At 40.7% G+C, this 22,248-nt stretch overlaps 1 protein-coding gene and 1 long non-coding RNA gene across 8 annotated transcripts in view; one reads left to right on the plus strand and one right to left on the minus strand.

Annotated features, from left to right (window-relative positions):
- The window catches only part of LOC133403552 (bromodomain-containing protein 4-like), a 29,420-nt gene that overhangs the window by 1,349 nt on the left and 5,823 nt on the right, over positions 1-22,248 (plus strand). For 2 of the 7 annotated variants that reach the window (XR_009768703.1, XR_009768704.1), the window contains exons 1-18: positions 4,966-5,197; positions 5,291-5,383; positions 8,288-8,425; positions 8,924-9,056; positions 9,129-9,433; positions 10,158-10,529; positions 10,763-10,891; positions 12,376-12,603; positions 13,326-13,540; positions 14,011-14,111; positions 15,206-15,466; positions 16,475-16,570; positions 16,638-17,042; positions 17,663-18,280; positions 19,168-19,268; positions 19,386-19,500; positions 20,761-20,891; positions 21,543-21,733. Coding sequence is in view for 5 of the 7 variants with exons in the window: in XM_061678492.1 (XP_061534476.1) it covers positions 5,069-5,197; positions 5,291-5,383; positions 8,288-8,425; positions 8,924-9,056; positions 9,129-9,433; positions 10,158-10,529; positions 10,763-10,891; positions 12,376-12,603; positions 13,326-13,540; positions 14,011-14,111; positions 15,206-15,466; positions 16,475-16,570; positions 16,638-17,042; positions 17,663-18,280; positions 19,168-19,268; positions 19,386-19,500; positions 20,761-20,891; positions 21,543-21,733 (3,761 nt within the window). In the remaining 2 variants the exon portion in view is untranslated. Of the gene's footprint in view, positions 1-2,234; positions 2,357-4,956; positions 5,198-5,290; positions 5,384-8,287; positions 8,426-8,923; positions 9,057-9,128; positions 9,434-10,157; positions 10,530-10,762; positions 10,892-12,375; positions 12,604-13,325; positions 13,541-14,010; positions 14,112-15,205; positions 15,467-16,474; positions 16,571-16,637; positions 17,043-17,662; positions 18,281-19,167; positions 19,269-19,385; positions 19,501-20,760; positions 20,892-21,542; positions 21,734-22,248 lie in introns of those variants that run through there. The other 5 variants (XM_061678492.1, XM_061678493.1, XM_061678490.1 and 2 more) reach the window with 5 other exon arrangements.
- Positions 2,916-22,248, minus strand: part of LOC133403553 (uncharacterized) — a 30,810-nt gene continuing 11,477 nt past the window's right edge. The window contains exons 2-3 of the long non-coding RNA XR_009768705.1: positions 6,750-6,999; positions 2,916-3,210 (exon numbers count right to left, since the gene is read on the minus strand). This is a non-coding gene — a long non-coding RNA (uncharacterized LOC133403553). The remainder of the gene's footprint in view (positions 3,211-6,749; positions 7,000-22,248) is intronic.

Raw genomic sequence — 22,248 nt, forward strand, 5'->3', positions numbered from 1 at the left:
ATGAGTAATAATCTACACTGATATATATTGAAAAACAAAAATTTTTAGGCGACACAGTGATATTTTTATTGTCAGTTAAAAATGACTTGATTATGCTATTCTGCTAAAGATATACAGGTGCATCTCAGTTAAGACTGTAAGTGTCGAACATATTTTAGTATTCCACTATCCTACTAAAATATTTACCAAATAATCAAGTATTCAGATGAAGTATATTTTTGCTTGGTTAAAGAGAAATTATGAATACACAAGATAAAATGTGCCATTTCACTTAATAATGAATGAACAATTGGTTTCCCTTTATTTCCATATATATATATATATATATATATATATATATATAGATTTAAGTTTAAACTTAGATTTTCTTGTAAGTATAGAAAAACAAAAGATATTGATTAAATGGACATAAACAGCTTTTATGTTGTGCAACTTCACTTGAGGGGCTAGCTTTTTTAGCATGTCATTGAGAGGAAAGAAGTATTGGACTCATTTAGTTTGGGTAAATGGTCCATTTTACTCCGAAGTCCTCTCTGACCAACTTTGCCATGTTTCACAACCTTCTCTTAAGACGTGCCAGTACCAAACACATTACTCGGAATAATTTTTTGTTTTGTTATTTTTGCACCTACAGTACATGACTCAAAGCTGTCCCTTCACCAATATGACAGGCACCCTGAATGCAGTTGCGTTATACTCGCACACGCACTGTAGTTGTTACCGTCATAATAAACAAATGTGACTCTCGTCATAGTTAACCTGGTCTTGTGCTGCGTTCTGTTCCTCTTCGGCGGAGATGTTGCGAGATTGATGCGCTTGAGAGGCGTGCAGTTGTAATCATGCAAGGTTCACCTGTGTTCGCCTTTCTGCTCAGTCTTAAATGCTCCCCCATTTGTGGCATTTCATCTCCCCCCCCCCCCCCCCCCTCGCATTTGTCTTCTATTATGTTGTCTAACGGCGGATGAATGAAAAGGAATTTTAATGTAGAAATTGAGCTGGAATTTGCCCTCTGAAAAGTATTTCCCCAAGTCTATAATGAGTCAATATGTATGAGTGCCATATTCTAATTTATTGAGCTGTACCTCTTCTCTCCATATTCCCACAAATATTAGAAATACAATGAACCCTCGCTATTTGTGGGATTAGGGTTCAAGTGCCACCACCTACTAGAGTAGATAGTAGATGCTCTCACGTAAGCGTGAGTTTAGAACTCATCGTACATTACCCTTAAAAATAAATGGCTTACAGCTAAATTTATTTTGGAAAAAAATGCAGTGGAAGTTCGATGACGCTGGTGCATGTGTATGCTGTTGCTTTGCAACCTGTAAAAATACCAATTCCCAAGTACCTTGACTTCAGAGTTTAATTCATTCCATGACCACGGTTGTAACTCGGAACACTCGTATCGCATATGATTTTTAATCATAGAAACGGATGGTTTGGAATTTATCTGTTCCAGCCCCCCATAAAATACCAACAAAAAAAATAACAGTCATAAAAATATCACTTTACAGTATTGTACATCATAAAACATACAGTAATGACAAAATAAAATATAATGTAAAGAATTAATCCATTTATGCATCATAGTTTCATCCTCATTGTGCGGCTCCTTCTGGTGTGTGTACTTTGGCCACCAGGGGCTATATAATGCATGCATACTTGTATACACGACGATTGTCACAACCACTCAGTAAACTGATGTAATATTAGTTGTTTTTCATCGTGGATAAAGACTAAATACCTGTGAGTATTGTTATATTGCAAGGTCGACAGTAAGCCTTTTTGAGTGGTGGCCTGGCAACCAAGCCGTTGTTGGCCCTGTCAGAATCGGTCCTGTTCCGCGTATATTCCCGATATAATAAGATAAGTAGTTTTAGTGATTATTTTTTTAGTTATCTTCTTTATACTGGGTTATTTATGCCCCTTTCAGAAATTATTAGTACAATTGCATTCATGGCTATGACTGTGTCCTAACCTAAGACATCGCATTTGCACAAATAAATATTGATGCTTCAAAGAATACGTCAATTGCAAAATGATTAAAATATTTACTTAGCGCTGCCGCTGGCATTCCAACCTTGCTTTATCTTGTACCTTGATGGTGTCAATATTAAACAACAAAGTGTATAAACACAGATGGGTTTATCTTGCGGAAATGCACTTGTGATTTTCTCTCGTTATCCCTGCAATTATCTTTTGACTTCCCTCGTTTCCTCTTGTTTGTCTGTTAGGGTGGCGTGCAGCTCTCACTCACTGTGTTGCGGTTTGCACCCCCAGAGAGCGCGTCGCTGCCTCCTCAACCACACGATGAACGCCCAAGCAATTTAAGTAACGGCGGGACAGCAACAAAAATGTAAGTCTTAAGGAACATTTGATGTTGCACATTCATTTTGCTCATTAGTGGGGAGGATGTACGTCTAGCCTTCGGAACAAAGGAATTGCATTAGTATCGTATGTAAAATACTGTATATATAAATAATAAAATGGATATATGGTCACTGCTTCACGGACTTTGGGGGGGCATCTGGAACATGACCTGTGTTAAATAAGGGACTACTGTACTGAAATATGTAATCTCAAGTTACAAATGTACTTAACCCAGTGTGACATCGTGGCCTGTGTAGTTGAACACAACCAAAGCTGATAGAGGAATTGAAGGATGCGCGCAGAGGTGTTGAATAATTATTTTCGGACCAATTGAGTGAAACTGGCTAATTTCTGGTGGCACACCAGATGATCTCTCAGAGCACACTTATGTGCTTCGTTTTAGTGATTGGGAATCACTGTCCTAATTAATTGGCTGCTCCTCTAGCACCAAAAAGGTAATTAAACTTCAGCTTTAATAGTTTCTCATCTCATCTATTCTTTAGTTGTGTGCAATTTATTTTGGCTTCCAATTTTTTGTAAACAAAAGCCCAGTGACTTGGACAGTTGCTTAAGTGACTCACAGTACGGGACCACATGATCAGCTGACTTGGCGCAGTTCTCCTTGGTGTGGGTGGTACACAAAAATATGCGGATGGGAAACCTCGATGTAAACCCTTGTATATTCCTATGTTGACAGCGGCTCAGTTGGTGCACACTGAGACCAACCTGGTCTTCCACTCGTTTGGCCATCCCTGATGCCATATTAACTCTCTGCCCATTTTCATGTGTGCACTTTTCTTTGATCTTCCCATGCAGTGCACTGGTCCTTGGCCGTTGTTCCTTGGATATACCAGAATTGTGTCAAGATTCATGCAATATTCACAGTTGTATTGAAACAAATCATGGACAATGCCCTCCCTCTGAATGTTAGCAGCAGTTGGAAAATAATTCCTGCATCGGCACCACGTTGTCCTATAATGTTCCTCCTTGGCACATGCCAAGAGTCATGGAAACGGTTAAGTTGTTTTTGCATAATTACTCTCCATAACAAACTTAAAAGGTAAGCCTCGTTAGGTGGTGAAAGAACAAGAACACAGTTTAAATACTGCTGGGAGTACATTGTGTTTGGGTGTTAAATAAAAGCTTTTATGCAATTAATGAAACGCTAAAGGGACAATTTGCAGTTTAAAAAAACTTTGTCAAAATGTTTCTAAACTGTCTGTATGAACTGACAGTAGAATATTATTAAAATGATCTTTTGAAAAATTACCCTGCTCTGGCTCCATCTAATGCCTCTTATTATTTTATGACTGGGCAATGTGGGACAAAAAATGTGACAGGAGGAGTGACTGATTAATAGTCTATCAATTATTTGCACAGGCCCACCGCACACACACGGAGGCTATCGGGGACGTACTGCAGCCTATTATAGTTTCTTGGTCGTCTTGTTTAACTCCGGTTAGCAACAGATGTTGAAAAAGAGAGAATTTTACAGCTCACTACTTCAAATCAAGGGTAAAAATATATAACGGTGGTGTGTGTCCTATACGCGGACGGCTGCATGGCTGAGCTTGGAAAACCACTGCGTACGTAAGGTCACCTTTCTCACCGTGTTGTCCGGTAAGTTGATCACCCCTCTTATATTTTTAATTGATTGTACATAACAAAAAATATGTCAAACTGATAACATTGCGTAATATATTGTACATTACAAAAAATACGTCAAACTGATAACATTGTGTAATATAATGTTACGTGCTCGCGGCTAACCCGAGGCACACTCTGAGGAGGCCACAGGGGAGTGGGACACAGCGGTCCCTTCCTCCAGGCTAATTCCAGCAGGCCGTCGTCACACTCGCGCGGCCAACCGAGGTGCACTCTGAGGCGGACAGGCGAGCGCGACGAACCTGTCTCTTCCTGGAGAGATGTGCGGAGGCGGGGGCAGGGACTGAAATGAGACTATACTCAAATATTGCTAGCAGTTTAAAAACTGCATAGTGTCCCTTTCATAGCAGGGTGTCTAACAAATTTTCATCAGGGGCCATAGTTGGTTTGTCTGAGGGACGTATGGCTATGATAACCATATAAATGTATGTCATATTAAATATACACAATTTACCCTACATTTGGTTATAACTAGTTGACAAGAAATCAAATTTGGAATTTGGAAAATTCAAATTTCATCATGGAAAAAATGCCCATGTTAAAGTGAAGAAAAACTGCTGTTTCACAGACTCTCTGCCAAAATGATTTTTTTTCTCTCTGCCATTTTGCAAGAAACATGAAGGTAACTATTTGGTTTGATTAGCCACGTAAAATGATGTGGCGGTCTGGGCCTTGAGAGTGACACCTCTGGATTAAAGGTTATCGTCAACTCTGAGATAATTGTTTTGCCAGCTATTAGTGTAGGTGTATTTGTATTCTTACGACAAATAACGTTCAGACACCCAACACGTTCTTTGTGAGGACTGTTGGAACTAGGAGCGTAAGTGTAAGGTGTGCTGTGGGATACGAGGCATTGTCTTGCTCTTGATGCTGAGAGAAAGAGAGCATTTTAACCCTAGAACTCTTGCTGCTGTTCAACAGAGAGTCAAGCGAGGAGTGGAATGGCCTGAGGGGGATCCCCCCAGTCCTACCTGCCCCTGCCAGGTCAAATCTGGCTAAACTGACTGCTCGGTCGCTGCAAACCGCCACTGTGATGGGGGACGGACTGGAGCCAGGCAGCAGCCACAACCCTCCTTCAGCCCCGCAGCCTCACATCTTGAACCCCGCACCACCCGAAATAGGGAATTCCACCAGACCCAAACGACAGACTAACCAGCTACAGGTGCGTAAACAGGGACTGCTGCATTTTGTTATACTTTATTGTGGCAAAAAAGCCAGGATTTTCCAACTGACTGTGCTCGTTTTCTCTTTTTAGTACCTGCTCAAAGTGGTACTGAAGACATTATGGAAACATCAGTTCGCATGGCCCTTTCATTCTCCTGTAGATGTCATCAAACTCAATTTACCTGTGAGTCAAGTGTTTTTGCTTTATATGAAGAGCTGTCGTTTGAGTTGCCCAGTGTCCATAGAGACTTGTTAAGTGGCATTCTTAACATTCTGATTGATCGATTTGGTCAAGCGTTTGGAAGCTATTTTCCCCCATAGGAAATACATTTAACGGTCCCATGCCATAAATTAAAAAAAAAAAAAAATTTGATGTCCCTTTTATCGGGTTTGCAAGACGATTTGGGCTGTAAATGCCCAGGATGTCCTTTTACTAGCTATTTTGGATGGTATTTTACATCTGGCAGTTGAGATGGCCAGATTTGTCATTAGTATTCGATATGTAAATAAGCTTTGCTCTTATTGGATTGCTGTTTTTTTTTTTTTTGTTTTTTTTTTTTTAATATGGATAACTGCTTTGCTTTGATTGGTCCTTGTTTATGTTATGGCGTCTTGTGGAGGCCAAGCATTCATAGTGACGTTGCCTTTTGATCCTTCGATATGGGGTCTTACTCTCATTGTGAAGCAGAATTCACCAAGCGTTGGATTATTGGCCCACTAATAGAGAATTTGAACTTAAAGGGGACATGGGTGAAAATAAAAAGAGGGGATATTCTGAGGTTAGGCTCATCGTGCGCTCCAATTCACTTGAACGTAACCGACGCGCGACATTCATTGCATGCGCACATATTGGCGACAAGGACTGCAAGCTTTGCTATTCCATCCATAGTTGTATTATAAGTGTAGTTAAGTACTGTTGTAAAACACAACATATGTATTTTTAATGCACTGCATTTGTATGGCTTGGTGGCGGCCGCTCGCCGGGGTCACTCGTTCAAAACCCGGAAATGTGCTTCCAGCGTGTGTGTAAGCTTATGTTTACTCATCCTCCACAAAATATACTCCAACACAGCACAATTCTGGTTCCAAAATGCTAATTTCTCCCAAAATAAATTAAAGGCATTTATTCCTCCACACCTCTGAGGTTAGCAGGTGACTCAAAGTTTAAGCTTTACATAAGACGCAGCTGCTGTTGTCGCTGAGCCATTCTTCCTGAGTGGGTGTGTACTAACCACTAAGTTGACAGATACTTGAATAATTAGTAATTATCTATGTCACAAATAACGGAAATCTGGTCCGGTCGTTTCTCAAGACTTATGCTGTTTATCGGCTAATGCATTCAATCAACAAACCGCATAGATGTCAAACTTAAACCAGGTCACAATGTTATGTTGTCCGTAAAACAGTGAGGGAAAAAAATGGGTTTTAATGGCATGGTACGTCAGCTTTACAGCCAATTTGAAATGTAATAATTTCAAGATTCTCCCCTGTCACACAAGTGTAATTAGAAGTTAACTGCTGTGTGATAAAAATATAAATGGTGTACTCACCCTTTGATGAGTGACAGACGCTAGTGGCAAAGGGAGGATTACTGAAGGCGTGTCACCTCAAGACTTTATGCACAGTGCTTTTTAACATTCCTAAGTGTCATACAATTGTATTAAGCAGTTTTATAGCTATATTCTACTGAGCAGCCAGGACAGAGGCATGTGTGCAGGTATCCCACGTCGCAATCAGTTTCTTTCCGGTTCTTGGTCGACATCACACTTTTCCTTCCTTTTTGACATCACTGCTACGCTTCTTTGTTGTCATCATGAGGAAAAAGCACAAAAGGCAAAACACGTGTGGGTGCTCGGGTTTTGCATGACGTCATCCATGATGTTTTTGACTTTTAGGAGATTTTGGTCTGTTTTGGAATTATAAACCTTAAACCAAAACTCCGTATTGCAGTCAGAGCTTCCACTATACATGTTATAAAGAGAGAACATCTCATCTGTTGCACTGTGCATAATAAGTTACCAGTGTGTATAATCACTGCAAAACAAGCACTGACACCACAAGCAGTCAACGTTTAATAAAAAATTATGACTAGAAAGATGAGAATTGACTGAACGTGACTCATGGTATCCAGTAGTTTTAAAGGGGGCATATTTTGCCAAACCAACCTTTTCTAGTATTTGGGATATAATATTGTCCCTATTGTGCCTCAGTAAACATGTGAAATATGAATTAGTCCTCCATGCATTCCTAAGTTCCAGATGTTTTTCTGCCGAGAGGACTGAAATCAGGTCATACAAATTTCTCGACTTTTGTCACTAAGGAAGATCTCCTCCTTCCCTTGCCGCCCCCGAGCCAGCATGCTCTCGCAAGTGGGTCTTCTACACGGAGGCAAGCAATCAGAGGAAAGAGGGTGGGCAAATATGGACAAAGCGGATACAAAACTGGGTCAAACAGAAGTAGCTGTCAGAGGGCGCTTTTCTGGACACTCGTATGACAAAACCAATGTGTTTTTTGATATGAAATTGACACTTTTATATTAAGTCCAGTGGCACGGTGGACGACTGGTTAGAGCATCTGCCTCACAGTTCTGAGGACAGGGGTTCAATCCCCGGCCCCGCTTGTGTGGAGTTTGCATGTTCTCCCCGTGCCTGCGTGGGTTTTCTCCGGGCACTCCGGTTTCCTCCCACATCCCAAAAACATGCGTGGTAGGTTAAATGACATCTCTAAATTGCCCGTCGGTGAGAATGTGAGTGCGAATTGTTGTTTGTTTGTATGTGCCCTGCGATTGGCTGGCAACCAATTCAGGGTGTAGCCCGCCTCCTGCCGGATGATAGCTGGGATAGGCTCCAGCACGCTCGCGACCCTAGTGAGGAGAAGCAGCTCAGAAAATTGATGGATGGATGGATATTAAGTCCATGTTAGAAAGTCTATGGATGTCTAAATAGCCAAAATACGGGACCTTTAAGATAATTTTAAATTCCATTAGCAAAGTGTTGACGAAGGATACTAACCTGACCTTTAATCTTAGCTAACGCCAGTTGAGCTAGCCTTTAAAGTAAGTATTTGCTCTTTTTCCCCTTCTTTCTAGGACTATTATAAAATAATCAAAACCCCAATGGACATGGGTACCATAAAAAAGCGACTGGAGAACCACTACTACAAAAACGCCCAGGAGTGTATTCATGACTTCAACACTATGTTCACCAATTGCTACATCTACAACAAGGTCAGTAGCTGGGAACAGAATGAATATTCACGGTTTGGCACCTTTCTGATTAAATATATATTTTTTCCCATTTTTCTTTTTGTTTTGTAAAATTTTTTTTTGGGGGGGGGGGGCAACCCCGTCAAGAATTTGTGGGGTGTAATGTTTTTTTTTCAATGCAATTGTAATGGCAATTAGTTATGCACAGGTTTTCGCTATTGCCAGTCTGGTCCACTCCCTATCCCGCGCTAATTGCGAGATTTGTAATTGGAACTTTTTATTTTCGGATTCCCCTGCTAGACTGCAGCATTTGAAGCATACCACATTAATATTTTAATGAACAGTAAACATGATTTATGAGAGTGAAAGAGAAGCTAAGAATAGACGAGAATGTGAATCTCCTGGGATCGGGAAAATCAGTGAATAAGCCAATGGGGTTAAATGAATGCTGGTGGGGGAAATCGCGGTTTATAGTTCAAATTTTACGGTTTATGTAACAAACTGCGTTGCTTCATGCAGCCCAGCGATGACATTGTGTTGATGGCCAAGGCCTTAGAGAAGCTATTCCTCCAGAAGATCACACAGATGCCGGAGGAGGAGACGGAAATTGCCGTGGTTGCGAAGGGACGGCGCGGCATCAAACGAGAGCCTGGTAGGATCGTAGCTGGACTCGAGCTCGAACTCAGATCCTCTCATGTTCACTCATTTATATTCTTGATTTCAGCTCCTATCAGCATGTCAGAATCAAGCCAAGACCTGTCCTCCCCCTCCAGCACCCCCCACACACGGAGCTTCTCGTCGCCTTCCACCCTCCCGCAGACCCATGCGTCGTCAACCCCGCCTGCGCTGGCCCAGCCCCCACGTGTGCCTACTACACCCACAGCCCACGCACCCCACCTAGGACCTCCATATCCACTCTCAATAGGAGGCATCCTGCCCCAGGGGATGACCGCTGTGGCCCCTCCGGCCGTCACGCACCCAGGCCTCCATCCTAGTCCGATGCTACAGAACGCCCCCGCTCTCATCAAGGTACCTATAAAGAGAGTTGGGCTGGGTGATATGGCCTTAAAATAAAATCTTTTTTTTTTTATTTTATTTTTTTCACGAAAGTCCCCTTTGTCAACACGTGAACACAATGCTTTATTAACATATTTGATTTTTCAACAATTTAATGTCATAAAATGAGCCATAAAACTGGATGGGTCGGCTGGTGCATGTCTGTTGTTAGTGTTCTCATGCTCTTTTGACATGTAAAGTTGTACAGGCGAGGCAACGCGACCGCTACAAAATATTTGTGGCCACAAAGCGCACACCTCAAAGGTTTCCAACGTGTCGATAATCACTGCATTTGCAACGTTTAATGGGCATCACGTCTTCGCCAATGTTCAGCACGATTGACTCCGTGATTGCCTTCCACTGGGCTTCTTTTCTTGTCATACCGAAAGCAATGTGAAAATGGTTCGAACACTTGCGTCGTCTCTTTCTTAATGGAAATGTTGCTAACTAAAGCGACCAAATTGCTAAGTTTGCAACAGTGCCTCTGCTTTTGTGAATTATGTCCTAGCATTGTCGTCATAGCGGGCTGCAAAAAAATCAATACAAATAAATAAAAATGGTCCTGACAAAGAAGTTTAAATTAATCTATAAAATTGATTAATCGCCCAGCCCCAAAGGAGTGTGTCAAGTTATTACCAACAAGGGGATACAATGTCATTTTGTTTATATCCTTTAACCTCTTGTGATGCTCAAACAGCAAAGGAAGAGCCAGAAGAGGAAAGCGGACACCACAACGCCCACAGCCAACGACCAGCTCAGCGAATCATCTCCTGTCTCAGCGGAGACTCGAACACGCCGCGAGAGCAGTCGCCCGTCAAAGCAGCCCAACCGAGACCCGTCGCAGCCGGACTCCCAGCACCACCTGGTTGGTGGTTTGGAGACGGGAGGCATGTTGACGCCCAAACGTCAGGATCAGTTGCACTTCTGCTCCCTCCTCGTCAAAGAGATGCTGTCCAAGAAACACTTTGCGTACTCTTGGCCCTTCCACCTACCCGTTGATGCAAAAGCTCTTGGCCTTCATGACTACCATGACATCATCAAGCACCCCATGGATCTCAACACCATTAAGGTAATTCTCATTTCTCTTTAATGATATATTTTTTTACTTTGTATTGTATTTTTTCATTTTTTTTTTTTTTTAACTGGCCTTGAACAAGGACTTATGCTAGAACCTCATTACAACCTCAGTAGAGATGTAAGGAATGGGTGATGTTTTTCACCCATTTGCTCTTTGTACTGCCCTGCATCTGCATCTTCCCATCTGAACATTTAAAATGTCTTGAAAATGTTTGCCTCGTTTAGAAAAAGCTGGACAACCGACAGTACAGAGACCCCCAAGAGTTTGCAGCAGATGTCCGATTGATGTTCTCCAACTGTTACAAGTATAATCCGCCGGGTCACGATGTGGTGGCCATGGCACGGAAACTCCAGGTGGATGTTACATCCTTGATGCTACATGATGCTCTAGTCCAGTGGTTGTCAAACGTTTTTGTACCAAATACCACCGCAAAAATACCTGGCTGTCCAAGTACTACCACAATGAACAATAATTCCATAATATAGTAGGCCCTAGTGTTCATCAAAAACAAGGCAGGGGTTTTATTCCCCAAAGTGTATTTGTAAACTGCTTTAACATAAGGTACAGGTCGAACCTGAACACTGTTTAAATATGGGAAAGTTTTAAAAATGTACAGTACTTAATGATTACAATTAAAATGTATTTCCTTAAGTAAAAATGTGTTGCTCATAAAGAAATGTACCTAAATAAATGTTTGTGTAAACAGTTATTAAACATTAAATGCAAACATATACGTAAAAGTTAAATACAGGTTAACTATACTTAACAAATGAACTGGATTAAAAACAAGAAAAACGTTAAAACAGCACAACAATGCACAGTTTTAACATTCGATTCTGTGATTCACCCTCGTACCACACTTTTGAGAATCACTGCTCTAACCCAAGAGTGGGCAAATTATGCCACAACAGCCACATATGCTCCCCGCCGTTCTTAAATCTGACCCGTTGAGCATTTAGATGTGAGAGTCTGCAATGTTTTATTTTTTTCTGAAATCTCTGTTGATTTATCATTTATATATGTTGTTGGTACATTAATTTAACTATAATTGTTAGACTCTAAATTGCCCGTAGATGTGAATGTGAGTGCGAATGCTTCTTTATGTGCCTTGCGATTGGCTGGCGCCCAGTTCAGGGTGTACCCCGCCTGTCACCGGCAGTTAACTGGGATAGGCTCCAGTGAGGATAAGCGGCACAGAAAATGGATGGATGCATGTTAGTGATAATGAATTATGATAAAACATTTAAAAAATTAGAAGGGATTATGATTTTATGAAAATTATTTTACATAACACTTTGTCCTTGTTAAAGAATTATTATTATTTTTATCTCATCTACGGATGACTTTTCCCCATCTACCTGTTTTAAAAATCTAATGGTGCCCTTGAGCCCAAAAGTGACCTCACTCCTAATATATACAAATATCACAGGTTAGCGCAGGGGTGGGCAAATTGTGACCGAGAGGCCACATATGGCCTGCTTCATTCTTTTATCTGGCCCACCGAACATTTCCATGATTAAAAGTCCTGTAATATTTGTTGCATTACGTTTGCCATTTTACCCTAAAATTAATAACTTAAAATGTATTTTTTCATGTTTAAATGTATTTTTATGTATTTGTCTCATTCAATAATGAATTCATTTGAGTAAATAGTCTAATAAAAAAAAAGTACATAAACGGTTTTAACCATACATTTTACTCATTTTATTAAATAGTTTAATTATACATAATGAAATGAAAGAGAAATTATGATTTTATTTACGATAATAATTTACTAAATACCTATTATTTTTTTCCCTCTCTTGCTAAAAACGCTCCAACTTCCACCTCTTCACAGGACGTCTTTGAGATGCGTTTTGCCAAGATGCCCGATGAGCCGGAGGAGGCCGCCCCGGTTCCCACGCCGTCATCTGTCCTCCACCCTGCCCCCTCCACTCGACAAGCGCCGCCGCCGCCGCCTCCCATTGTGTCGGAAGACAGCAGTTCCAGTTTGTCTGAATCCGAGTCCTCAGTGGCAGACTCTGATCAAGAGAGGCAGCAGCGATTGGCTGTGCTACAGGAACAGGTTAGAGCAGCGGTTTTCAAGCTTTTTTACACCAAGTACCACCTCAAATAAACACACAGCTCTCCAAGTACCACCGCAACGACCAACGTTAAAATGCAGTAGCAGAGTAGGCCCAAGTGTTGATAAAAATTGAGGCAGAGCTTTTTATTCCTAAAAATTCTATTTAATATTTTTGTTAGCCACTGTAACAATACGTACAGTTTTAACAATAATACTGTTTAAATGTAGCTAAATAAAAAAAACTGTACTTAATGATTCCATTAGAATGTAGAATTTAGATAAAAGTTTTATCTAAATAGGCAAAAATGTTTATCATTGTTTTCAAAAATAAAAACAGATGTTTACAAATGTCTTATTTTGATTAAACACTTAAGATCTGCTTTCATGAAGGACTACAGAAAAGTAAGAATATTTACTGTTGAAAGGCAGAAATTCTGAGGATTTGAACAATTTTAAGTTAAACATGGTCTCTAAACCGATGATTCTCAACTGGTGGGTCGGGACCCAAAAGTGGGTCGCAAAACCATTTTCAGTGGGTCGCGGAAAGCTAGTAAAAAAAAATTCCATGTATTTCTCTTCTGATTTTGTCAGTACATGAACGGAGAGAGCCGCTGTACCACTAGTGGTACAAATACAACACTTTGAAAATCAATGAGGGGAGGGTCTACGAGGCTGTGGGCTCTGTGTGTTTGTAGACCACATTTTCTTTGCGTCCTCTCCAGCTCAAAGCTGTCCACGAGCAACTGGCCGCGCTCTCTCAGCCTCAGGTCTGCAAGCCCAAGAAGAAAGAGCGGGAGAAGAAGGAGAAGAAGAAGGAAAAGCACAAGAAGAAAATGGGAGCGGAGGAACCCACCGAGCCCGCCGTGCTTCAGATTTCCAAGAAGAGCAAAAGCGGCAAAGAGGCGCTCATTGCCAAGAAGGAGAGAAAGAAGCCTGGGTCAGTAATTTTACCACGCAGCAGGATAGCATTCATTGTAGAAATGTTGCAAAAGATGATTAAAAATTGTCTAAAACGATCAACAAGTCACCAGACCAGATTGCATAATAGATCAGGATTAAATAGTTTTCTACTGGCATACTTTGGCCACAGTTTTATTTTAGTTGGTGCAATTGATATTTTTGTGTTGGTAAAACACCAGCGAAATACTGTTATCATATTCTTAAACTCTTTTATGAACTGAAACTGTAATTTACCAACGTCCCCACTAGATAGTGCTGCTTCACTATCCTATTGTAATGCATAATAATGTCTGCAAGTATACAAGGTGGGTCCTTTACAGCCATTTATATCCATTAACCATCCTTGTCATGACATATTGTGACTTATGCCTTTATGACATGTTTATTAATGCAGTTCAAAGGCAAATGATGCATTGTCTGATCAGCTAATGCGTTTATGAATTTTAGTAAGAAAGAAGGCATCAAAAACAGTCGTCCCGCTGTGCCCCCTCAGACCGGGCCGACCCCTCTCGTCCCTTCAGCCTCCCTCGAAGCAGATGATGACATGGGTATGCATGTTAGCTCATAAAATGTTATGATACAGGATGTCCATAAAGTCTGAAGTATAAATTATTTCAAAAGCAGATGATTAGCAGTAGTATTTTTTAGGGTGTATTTAACAACGTATTTCATCAACATGGATAATAAAATATACACATAGAATGGGGTTAAAACTTTGATAACTGCTGAGTAGGGCTGCAACTAACAATTATTTAAATAACCGATTAATATGTTGATTATTTTTCCGATTAATCGATGAATCAGATACAAAAGCACATTATTTCAAATTGACAGTGCAGAAATGCATAAACATATTTCAGTTACTGGTTTGGCCTGTAAAATGTCAGAAAATGGCTAAAAATCTGGATCATTTTCCTAAGTAAAAGCAGCAAAACTACGCTTTTGATTAGACAAAACTACTAAAGGACTAAAGATATCTGAGAATACTTACTATTGAGAAGATTAAATTCTGATAATGTGGAGAGTTTTAATTGAAACAATGCCTTTAAACAATTGATTATCAAAATAAAATTATTGTAAAAATTGATTAATTTGATAAATGACTAATTGTTACATTTCCACGACTGAGTATATGTAACATATCTATAACGAGTTTAATTCGTTCTATGACAACACTTGCAACTCAGCTCTTATCTCAAATCAGGTCTCCCCGTTGAAATGAAGGGGATTGCCATTAATCCGTTGCAGCCCCCCTAAAACACAAAGAAATTTGTAACATACTTTTAATCAAGAAGATTGTACCAAAATGTAAAATGTAAATACAAAAACATAATTTAAAAAAAAAATGTAAATAACTAAACTGTTTTGTGAAGTGTAAAAAAGCCACACAGATGTCACACACAGTGTTGTGCATCTCTGTTCCGTCTTTAAAATATCGTGGTCGAGGTTCCACCTCAATTGCTCCATTTTTGTCACTATGCAAACAATCTGCTATTGTTTCGAAAAACTCGTTAGTTGAGGCACTTGGAAGTCGAGGTATCGCTGTACATTTTTTTTAATTATAAAGACTTTGTGGACACCATGTCCACTGTGTATATTTTCATTACCAGTGGCCCAGTGTAAACCTGGTTCTTCTCTTCAGCAGACTTGTTTGGGAGCGCGGCAGCTGTCGGAGGCAAGCCAATGTCATACGAAGAGAAGCGCCAGCTGAGCCTCGACATCAACAAGCTGCCCGGCGACAAGCTGGGCCGTGTCGTGCACATAATCCAGACCCGCGAGCCCTCCATGAAAAACTCCAACCCGGATGAGATCGAGATTGACTTTGAGACGCTGAAGCCCTCCACGCTCCGCGAGCTGGAGAAATATGTCTCCAGCTGCCTCAAGAGAAAGAAAAAGTCATCAGGTAGATTTAAAAAAATAATAATAATTCTTTCCTAATTGAGGCACAGGTGGGACTGCTCGAATATTTTTTCCCATGTGCATAATGACTTTTACAGAATGAAATAAAAGAGAAATGAAAGTAAAAACATATTTTTTAAACAACCAATAATATTGTGTATGTTTTAAAGTGTTCGTGTGACCTTTTAAAAGAATGCATTTTTTTGTTTTCTATTGCTGGCTTATAGATAACCGTCATTAGTTACAAGTTCAATGGAGAAACAATAAAATAAATTGTAATAAACATAATCGTAATAATAACAATACTGATTTAAAAGCAATAAAATAAAAAAAAATAAAGGCGGCCCTTATTTTTCATGATTTCATCGGCCTTAAAACAATATTGTTTATCATGATAGTTTCTGGAACAATATCCATCTATCCATCCATTTTCTGAACCGCTTATCCTCAAGCGTCGTGGGAGGGCTGGAGCCTATCCCAGCTATCATATATCGTCTTAAAATAATTTTTATCGTGACAGGCCTAGCAGTTATCTAATCGTTCCTCGTTCTCTCAAAATATTGTTGACAAATCTGTATAAATCTGCGTGAGCGCCTTTCCTTCGCCGAGAAAAACCATCCATGTCACAGGCGTGGCATATCAAGATGCTGATAAGACAGCATGATTATTATATTATTATTATGGCATAGGTGTGCCTTAGGCTACCTACAGTAAAAGGTCACTCTAAAAAGTGCAGCTTTACTGTATGGAGGATGGATGACTTTTGCGGTGGGGGGGGGGTGTCAGATCTCCATTTTTGTCTCTCAGATATTCATTCTGTAGTTGTGTTGGCTGTCTCACAATAGCAGCAGAAAGTGACCGTGCGTTAAGCGATCTGGTATAGAATTACAAAACGTGCCTTCCTGAGGGTTTAATGCTTGTTTCAGATACGTAGTTTTCTAAGAAATGAGTGCTGGGTTACTAAAGAAGCAATAGTCACCTGTTTGCAAATCCACTGTGTGTTTTGCTGTAGAAAAGCCCCTGGAAATGACAAACGTCACAAAGTTGAAGACGGGATCTTCATCCTCGGGTAGCAGTGACTCCTCTGATAGTGAAGACTCTGACAATGGTACCAAAATATATACACCCAAAATTTTATCTTATTGAAAAGCTTCTAATTGACTATATCTGTTTAGCAGGGCTGGTTCCCAAGCAGCAGAAGACGCTGTCCAACAAGGACACCAAGAGGACGCAGCAGCAGCCCGTCACCAGCGTTGCCGGCCCTGTCGTGCCGCATCCTCAAGTGGTCCAAACCAAACCCCCGTTCATCGCTCCCCCTACTGTTCCCGTGTCGGTCCCACTCTCCGTTCCCGTCCCTATCCCTGCCCTGGAATCCTCCCAGCTTTTGAGCGCCGGATTTGACCCGTTGGCCCATTTTATGAACCCTCACATAACCCAGCCCAACACTGAGTCTGGCCCAGTCATCACTGCTGCTTGTCCCCCGCTCACCTCTGGCCTGCTCAATGTCAACGCGCCTGTTGGCCCCACACCCTCTGATACGCACCCCTTCCTGAACCAACATCCCATCATTCCCGGGCCAGGTCAGTACCATTTTGAAATTAGGGGCAGGATAGTCTGATAACTATTTTGAAGATCTTAACCATTTTTTAAAATGTGAGAGCCCCCACACATGAGGAAAAAAAATCGGTCAGCTAGTGTTATATGAATTGGCGAGTAAAATGTCATTTTGTGTGCAAATTAACTATTCTCGTTAGCAATCAAGCGCCCACATTTGTAATAGTATATTTTGTAGTATGCCATTTAAACTATTGATTTTGAAAGGAAACACTAGGTTTTCTAACACATTTGTTGGGATGTACTCTTTTATGTAGCGGTTTCCAATATTTTGGCTCAAACAGCTGCCAGTACATTGCAGTACAGTTATGCGCCACTTGCAATGCATTGCAGTACAGTTATGCGCCACTTGCAAATGTCAACCACAATAATGAACAAAATTAGAGGTTAAATCATAATGTTTCTGATGGTGTCTCATTCCTATCAAAACTATACTATTATCTTTCTTAAGAGTAAATTTTTGATACAGCTCTTGTATTGGATCTCATTCGATTGTGCAATTTGGTCATAATGTTGTGGCAGTCGAGTCAATGTTTTAACAAATGAATGAATGTCTTAATAGGTGCTCCTTTTTCTTTATTTCCAGCCATCCATAGTGCACTTCCCCAGCAGCCATCACGCCCTAGCAGCCATGCAGCACCACTTCCTCCCAAGAACTCTCAGCCGCCTCCTTCCTCGCTCCTATCTCTACCCACGCCCCCTCCTCAGCTACAGAGCTCGCTTCCTCTCCCGCTGCCCCAGCCTGCTCCACGCCCCCGCGTACCTTCGCCACCATCGCATGGAATTTTGGGCACCCTCTCAGCTCAGCCACCCCAGGCCCTGCTGGAGGACGACGACGAGCCGACGCCTGCCAACATAGAAACGCCACCTCTCAGCCAGGTGCAAAGCTTCCTGCAGTCGCTCCAACCGCGGCTGTCCGGGCAGGTTCATTCGCTCCACTTGCCCACGCAAGGCGCCTCTCAGCTGGTACCCTCAATGCAAGCTGCGATGACGCCCGCCCCCGTGGCGATGCATCGGCACAGCTCGGCCCACGCCCACACACAGCAGTCCTACCCGCAAGCTCTTGCCACGGCAGTACAGCAACAGAAGGGGGCGAGTCTGCAACAGAAGCTACAGCAGCTACAGCAGCATCAGCAGCAGCATCAGCAGCAACAACAGCAGCAGCAGCCCTCGCCACGCATCAAGGCCGAGCCATTATCTACTGGTAACACATCCAATATAAACACCTGCAGCTCTGAATTTACCTTCACTTCTAAGTCAAATTGTCACACTAAAGTAATCCCGTGGTATCCGTGGGGATTACGGACTGAGCGCACGGATCTCCCCCCCCGCCCCCACACAAAAAATAAATCTTAAGAGTTAAGTGCCACCGTTCGTCAAGTTTGTGTTGGGAAACAAAATTTGACGTATGAGTTATTACTAACGATGTCTATTCTGTACTCCCTGAGGATGCCCTGTGCAGTTTGGCAAATAGCGAATAGTTCATCAAAAAAGAGGTGGTGTGTTTGCTTGAAGCTGTTTATTGCCATTCCCAGTTTACTGTAATACTGAATTTAAGAGAATTACACATTGTGTTTGGGCTGCATGATTACGGTCAAAATAATAATCATGATTATTTTGATCAATATTGTAATCACGATTATTCCTCGTTAAGGAAAAATCTTCTTTATTGCACTACTTTTCAAGAAACAATACGTTGAGAATCTTTAAATAAGAATAAATGATAATTTAAAAAAAAAAGATTTACCCAACAAATTATAATTTGCCAAGGGCTATCTGAATAAATAGTGCTGTGAAAAAGTATTGGCCCTCTTCTCAAATTCTTATATTTTTGCATAGTTTCCCCACTTTAATCTTTATACTAGTGTTTCCCAAACTTAATTGAGCAAAGGCACCTATTTTCCATTAGAATTCTTTTGCATCACAGCACCAAAAACGTTTTTCAAAAATAAATATTGAAATGATTTATCACAAAAACCGAGCATTTCAACAAGTGTGTGTAGACTTTATTTCCACTGTATTTTAATGGAACAGAACTTTGTTGGTTTGATTGCCTTGGCAAAGCATTTTAAAAAGCTGCTGCTCTTCCAGGCTGCCTGCGTGACAGTCCCTCTCCCCTCATGATGCACTGCCCCCTGATGCCTCAGTTCCAGACCACAGGACAACAGTCTCCCTCACAGATCAAGAAAAAAGTCAGTCATTGGTTCACTGGCTATAAAGACTATTTACTACTAAGCGTAGGACTATGCTGAGTATGTGCAGATATTTTGGTCTTGTATAATTGGACACACATTTCAATATTTGTTTAGGATCAGAGGTCGAACTTAGTAAAAGTGGAGAAACCCTCCCACTCGCCAGTGCTGACCCCTTCTCCGTTCAGCCCTGCCATACGCCTTGACACACAAAAACATGACAGCAAACACAGTAAGTGCAGCCTTTGATTGTTCAATGTTAAGTTGTAATGTAAAAAAATACCATAGTTCCTCAAATGGTGTCCCCCTTTCTAATTAATAAGTGTGTGTAATCATTTAAAAAAACAAAAAAAATGCCTCCAAATATATTTCTATAAATAAAAGGTGGAGTTTACGTGGTAGATGTCTTTCTGTAAAGATGGAGTTTACTGTGCATTTTAAAAGAGAAAGTGCCGCCTCACTGGAGGTGGGAGAAATATAGTTAATATCATCGTTAATAGGGCTAACAAGTACAGCCTGAACTGGTTGCCAGCCAATGGCAGGGCACATAAAGACAAACAGCCATTCAGACTCACATTTACACTTAAGGACAATTTAGTCTTCAATAAACCTAACATGCATGTTTTTCAAATGTGGGAGGAACCCTGAGTACCTCTAGATAACCATAGCAAGCACAAGGAGAACTTGCAAGCTCCACACAGGAAGGCCTGAGCCAAGTTTCGAACCCCGCACTTCTTGACTGTCAGGCAGACAAGCAAACTGCAATCGCACAGTGCCAACCTATTATTATGAGTGGATCCATCTATGCATTTTCTATACCATTTATCCTGTTCAGGGTCGCGGGTGAGCTGGAGCCTATCCCAGCTGACTACGTGACACGTCACTGAGTGGTAACTCAACCAACCCACCCTGCCTGCACAGAAGTCTGGCGAGTGAACCACTATACCAACAGTGACTTAATATAAATTAGTTTTAAAATATTTCTTGAGGTATATTACAATTTATCTAGAAAATATTTAATATTTGTGTTGCATAAGTCACTCAATGTAGAATTAGTAGGTCGATCGAAAGCTGGAACCTATCATCTGACTCCCAGTCAAATGGCTTGATCAAATATTTTGCTAAATAAGTCTGAGTAAACACGGTTAGTTAAAATCAAAGCTCGTGGCATTATTAATATAGTGCAAAGTATTTATCTGAAGGTGCACTACATAAAGTTTTTAACTCGAGAGAATATACGCCGATAGCTGGAGAGCGAAGTATGTGCTTGTGATTACTACGGTATCTTATTCTTAAAGAAATAAATGAGATAGAAGAAGAATAGAAACAACGCTTCGGTTTTTGAGGCAATCTGAGAAATTGCATGCATTTTTTTGCTCACAATAATCTCCTTGTGTTTGATTTAAAGATAACCACAACTTTGTTGGGGTTTTTTTTTCTTTTTTTTCTCTTTTTTTTTTTTCTTTTTTTTTTTTTTTTTTGCTTCCCTCAGGATTAGATGTGAAGTCATCGGATGGTGCTCGTCCCAGTTCCCGCCTCCCCGACTCCCTGGTGCAATGCCCTCAGCAGGACACCAAAGTCAAGCAAGAGCCCAAAACGCCCACGGCGCCCAAGAGGGCACCGGTGTGTTTGAGAGCATGTTGAATGCACTTTTTTTTTTTTTTTTTTTTTTTATCATTTAAGTCTGTGTTTCTCATACTTTTTACACCAAGTAACATCTAAAAAAAATACATTCTCAAAGTATCACCAAAATGTCCATTAAAATATATTCACGTTGGCCAAAGTGTTACTCAAAATTGAAGCAGAGGTTTTATTCTTAAAAAAATTATTACTGTAACATTATGCACAGTTTAAACATTAACAGTATGTTTAAATATTGTACAAATTAAAATGTTATTTGAAAGATGATTCATTTAAAATGTATTGCACAAAAAAGTAAATAAAAATTGTAACTGAATAAATGTTTGGAAACAAACTGTACTAAAAGATTAAATACATATATACGTAAAAGTTAAATACAACTGGACTGTACTTAAGTATGTTGTACTGAATTAAAACATGTTTAAGCCACTAGTATTATGCAGTTTCAACATTTGATTTGGTGATTCTTTTGCATACCACTAGAGGGAGCCCGTGTACCACACCTATCAAAAACACTGATTTAAGTGCATGACCTTGGCATTTAACCAACCCATCACTGTGAGCACACCATTTTTGAAACACTACTATGACTCACTCCGACTAACTAAATATTCTCTTTTTCCTCTATCCCAGGATGTGAAATTGAAGAACATGGGCTCCTGGGCCAGTTTGGCCCAGAGGTCTCAGTCCACGCCAGCGTCAGCGGTCCGCTCATCCAGTGACAGCTTCGAGCAGTTTCGACGGGCAGCCAGAGAGAAGGAGGAGCGGGAGAGGCAGCTGAAGGCTCAAGCGCAGCTGGCCAGGAAGGAGCAGGAGAAGCTGCGGTAGGTCTATAATGGTATATACAGACCCTTTCCCAAAAATTTGAATATCTTGGAAAAGTTTATTTATTTCCATAATTCCATTCAAAAAGTTAAACTTTCATAAATTATAGATTCATGGCCCACAATGTAAACCATTTCAAGTATTTACTTTTTACATAATTTTGTACTTCCAGCTCATAAACACCACAAAATGTATTATTATTTTTTTTACTGGTACTAAAAAAATGGTGCCGTGCTATTATTGACATTAAAATACACCGGTACTTACTGGTTTCGGTACTTGGTGCAACACTAGTGTATATCTCCCGATAATAAACTTCAGTGTAAAAATTATCATGGATGTATTCTTGAATGGGTTGTTCTTGTCAATTAAAAATTGTATTGTCGTATTGCGTTATCAGCTGTACATACAGACTTGTTCAGTTGAAGCTATTATTCTGTTGTATGAATGTCAGCGGGTGGATACACAGCTTAATTGTACCTTCTGCTACCGAGTGGAAGAGCATCCTAATTTT

This window comes from Phycodurus eques, chromosome 6 (assembly GCF_024500275.1).
Source record: "Phycodurus eques isolate BA_2022a chromosome 6, UOR_Pequ_1.1, whole genome shotgun sequence".
In the NCBI taxonomy this organism is placed as follows: domain Eukaryota; kingdom Metazoa; phylum Chordata; class Actinopteri; order Syngnathiformes; family Syngnathidae; genus Phycodurus; species Phycodurus eques.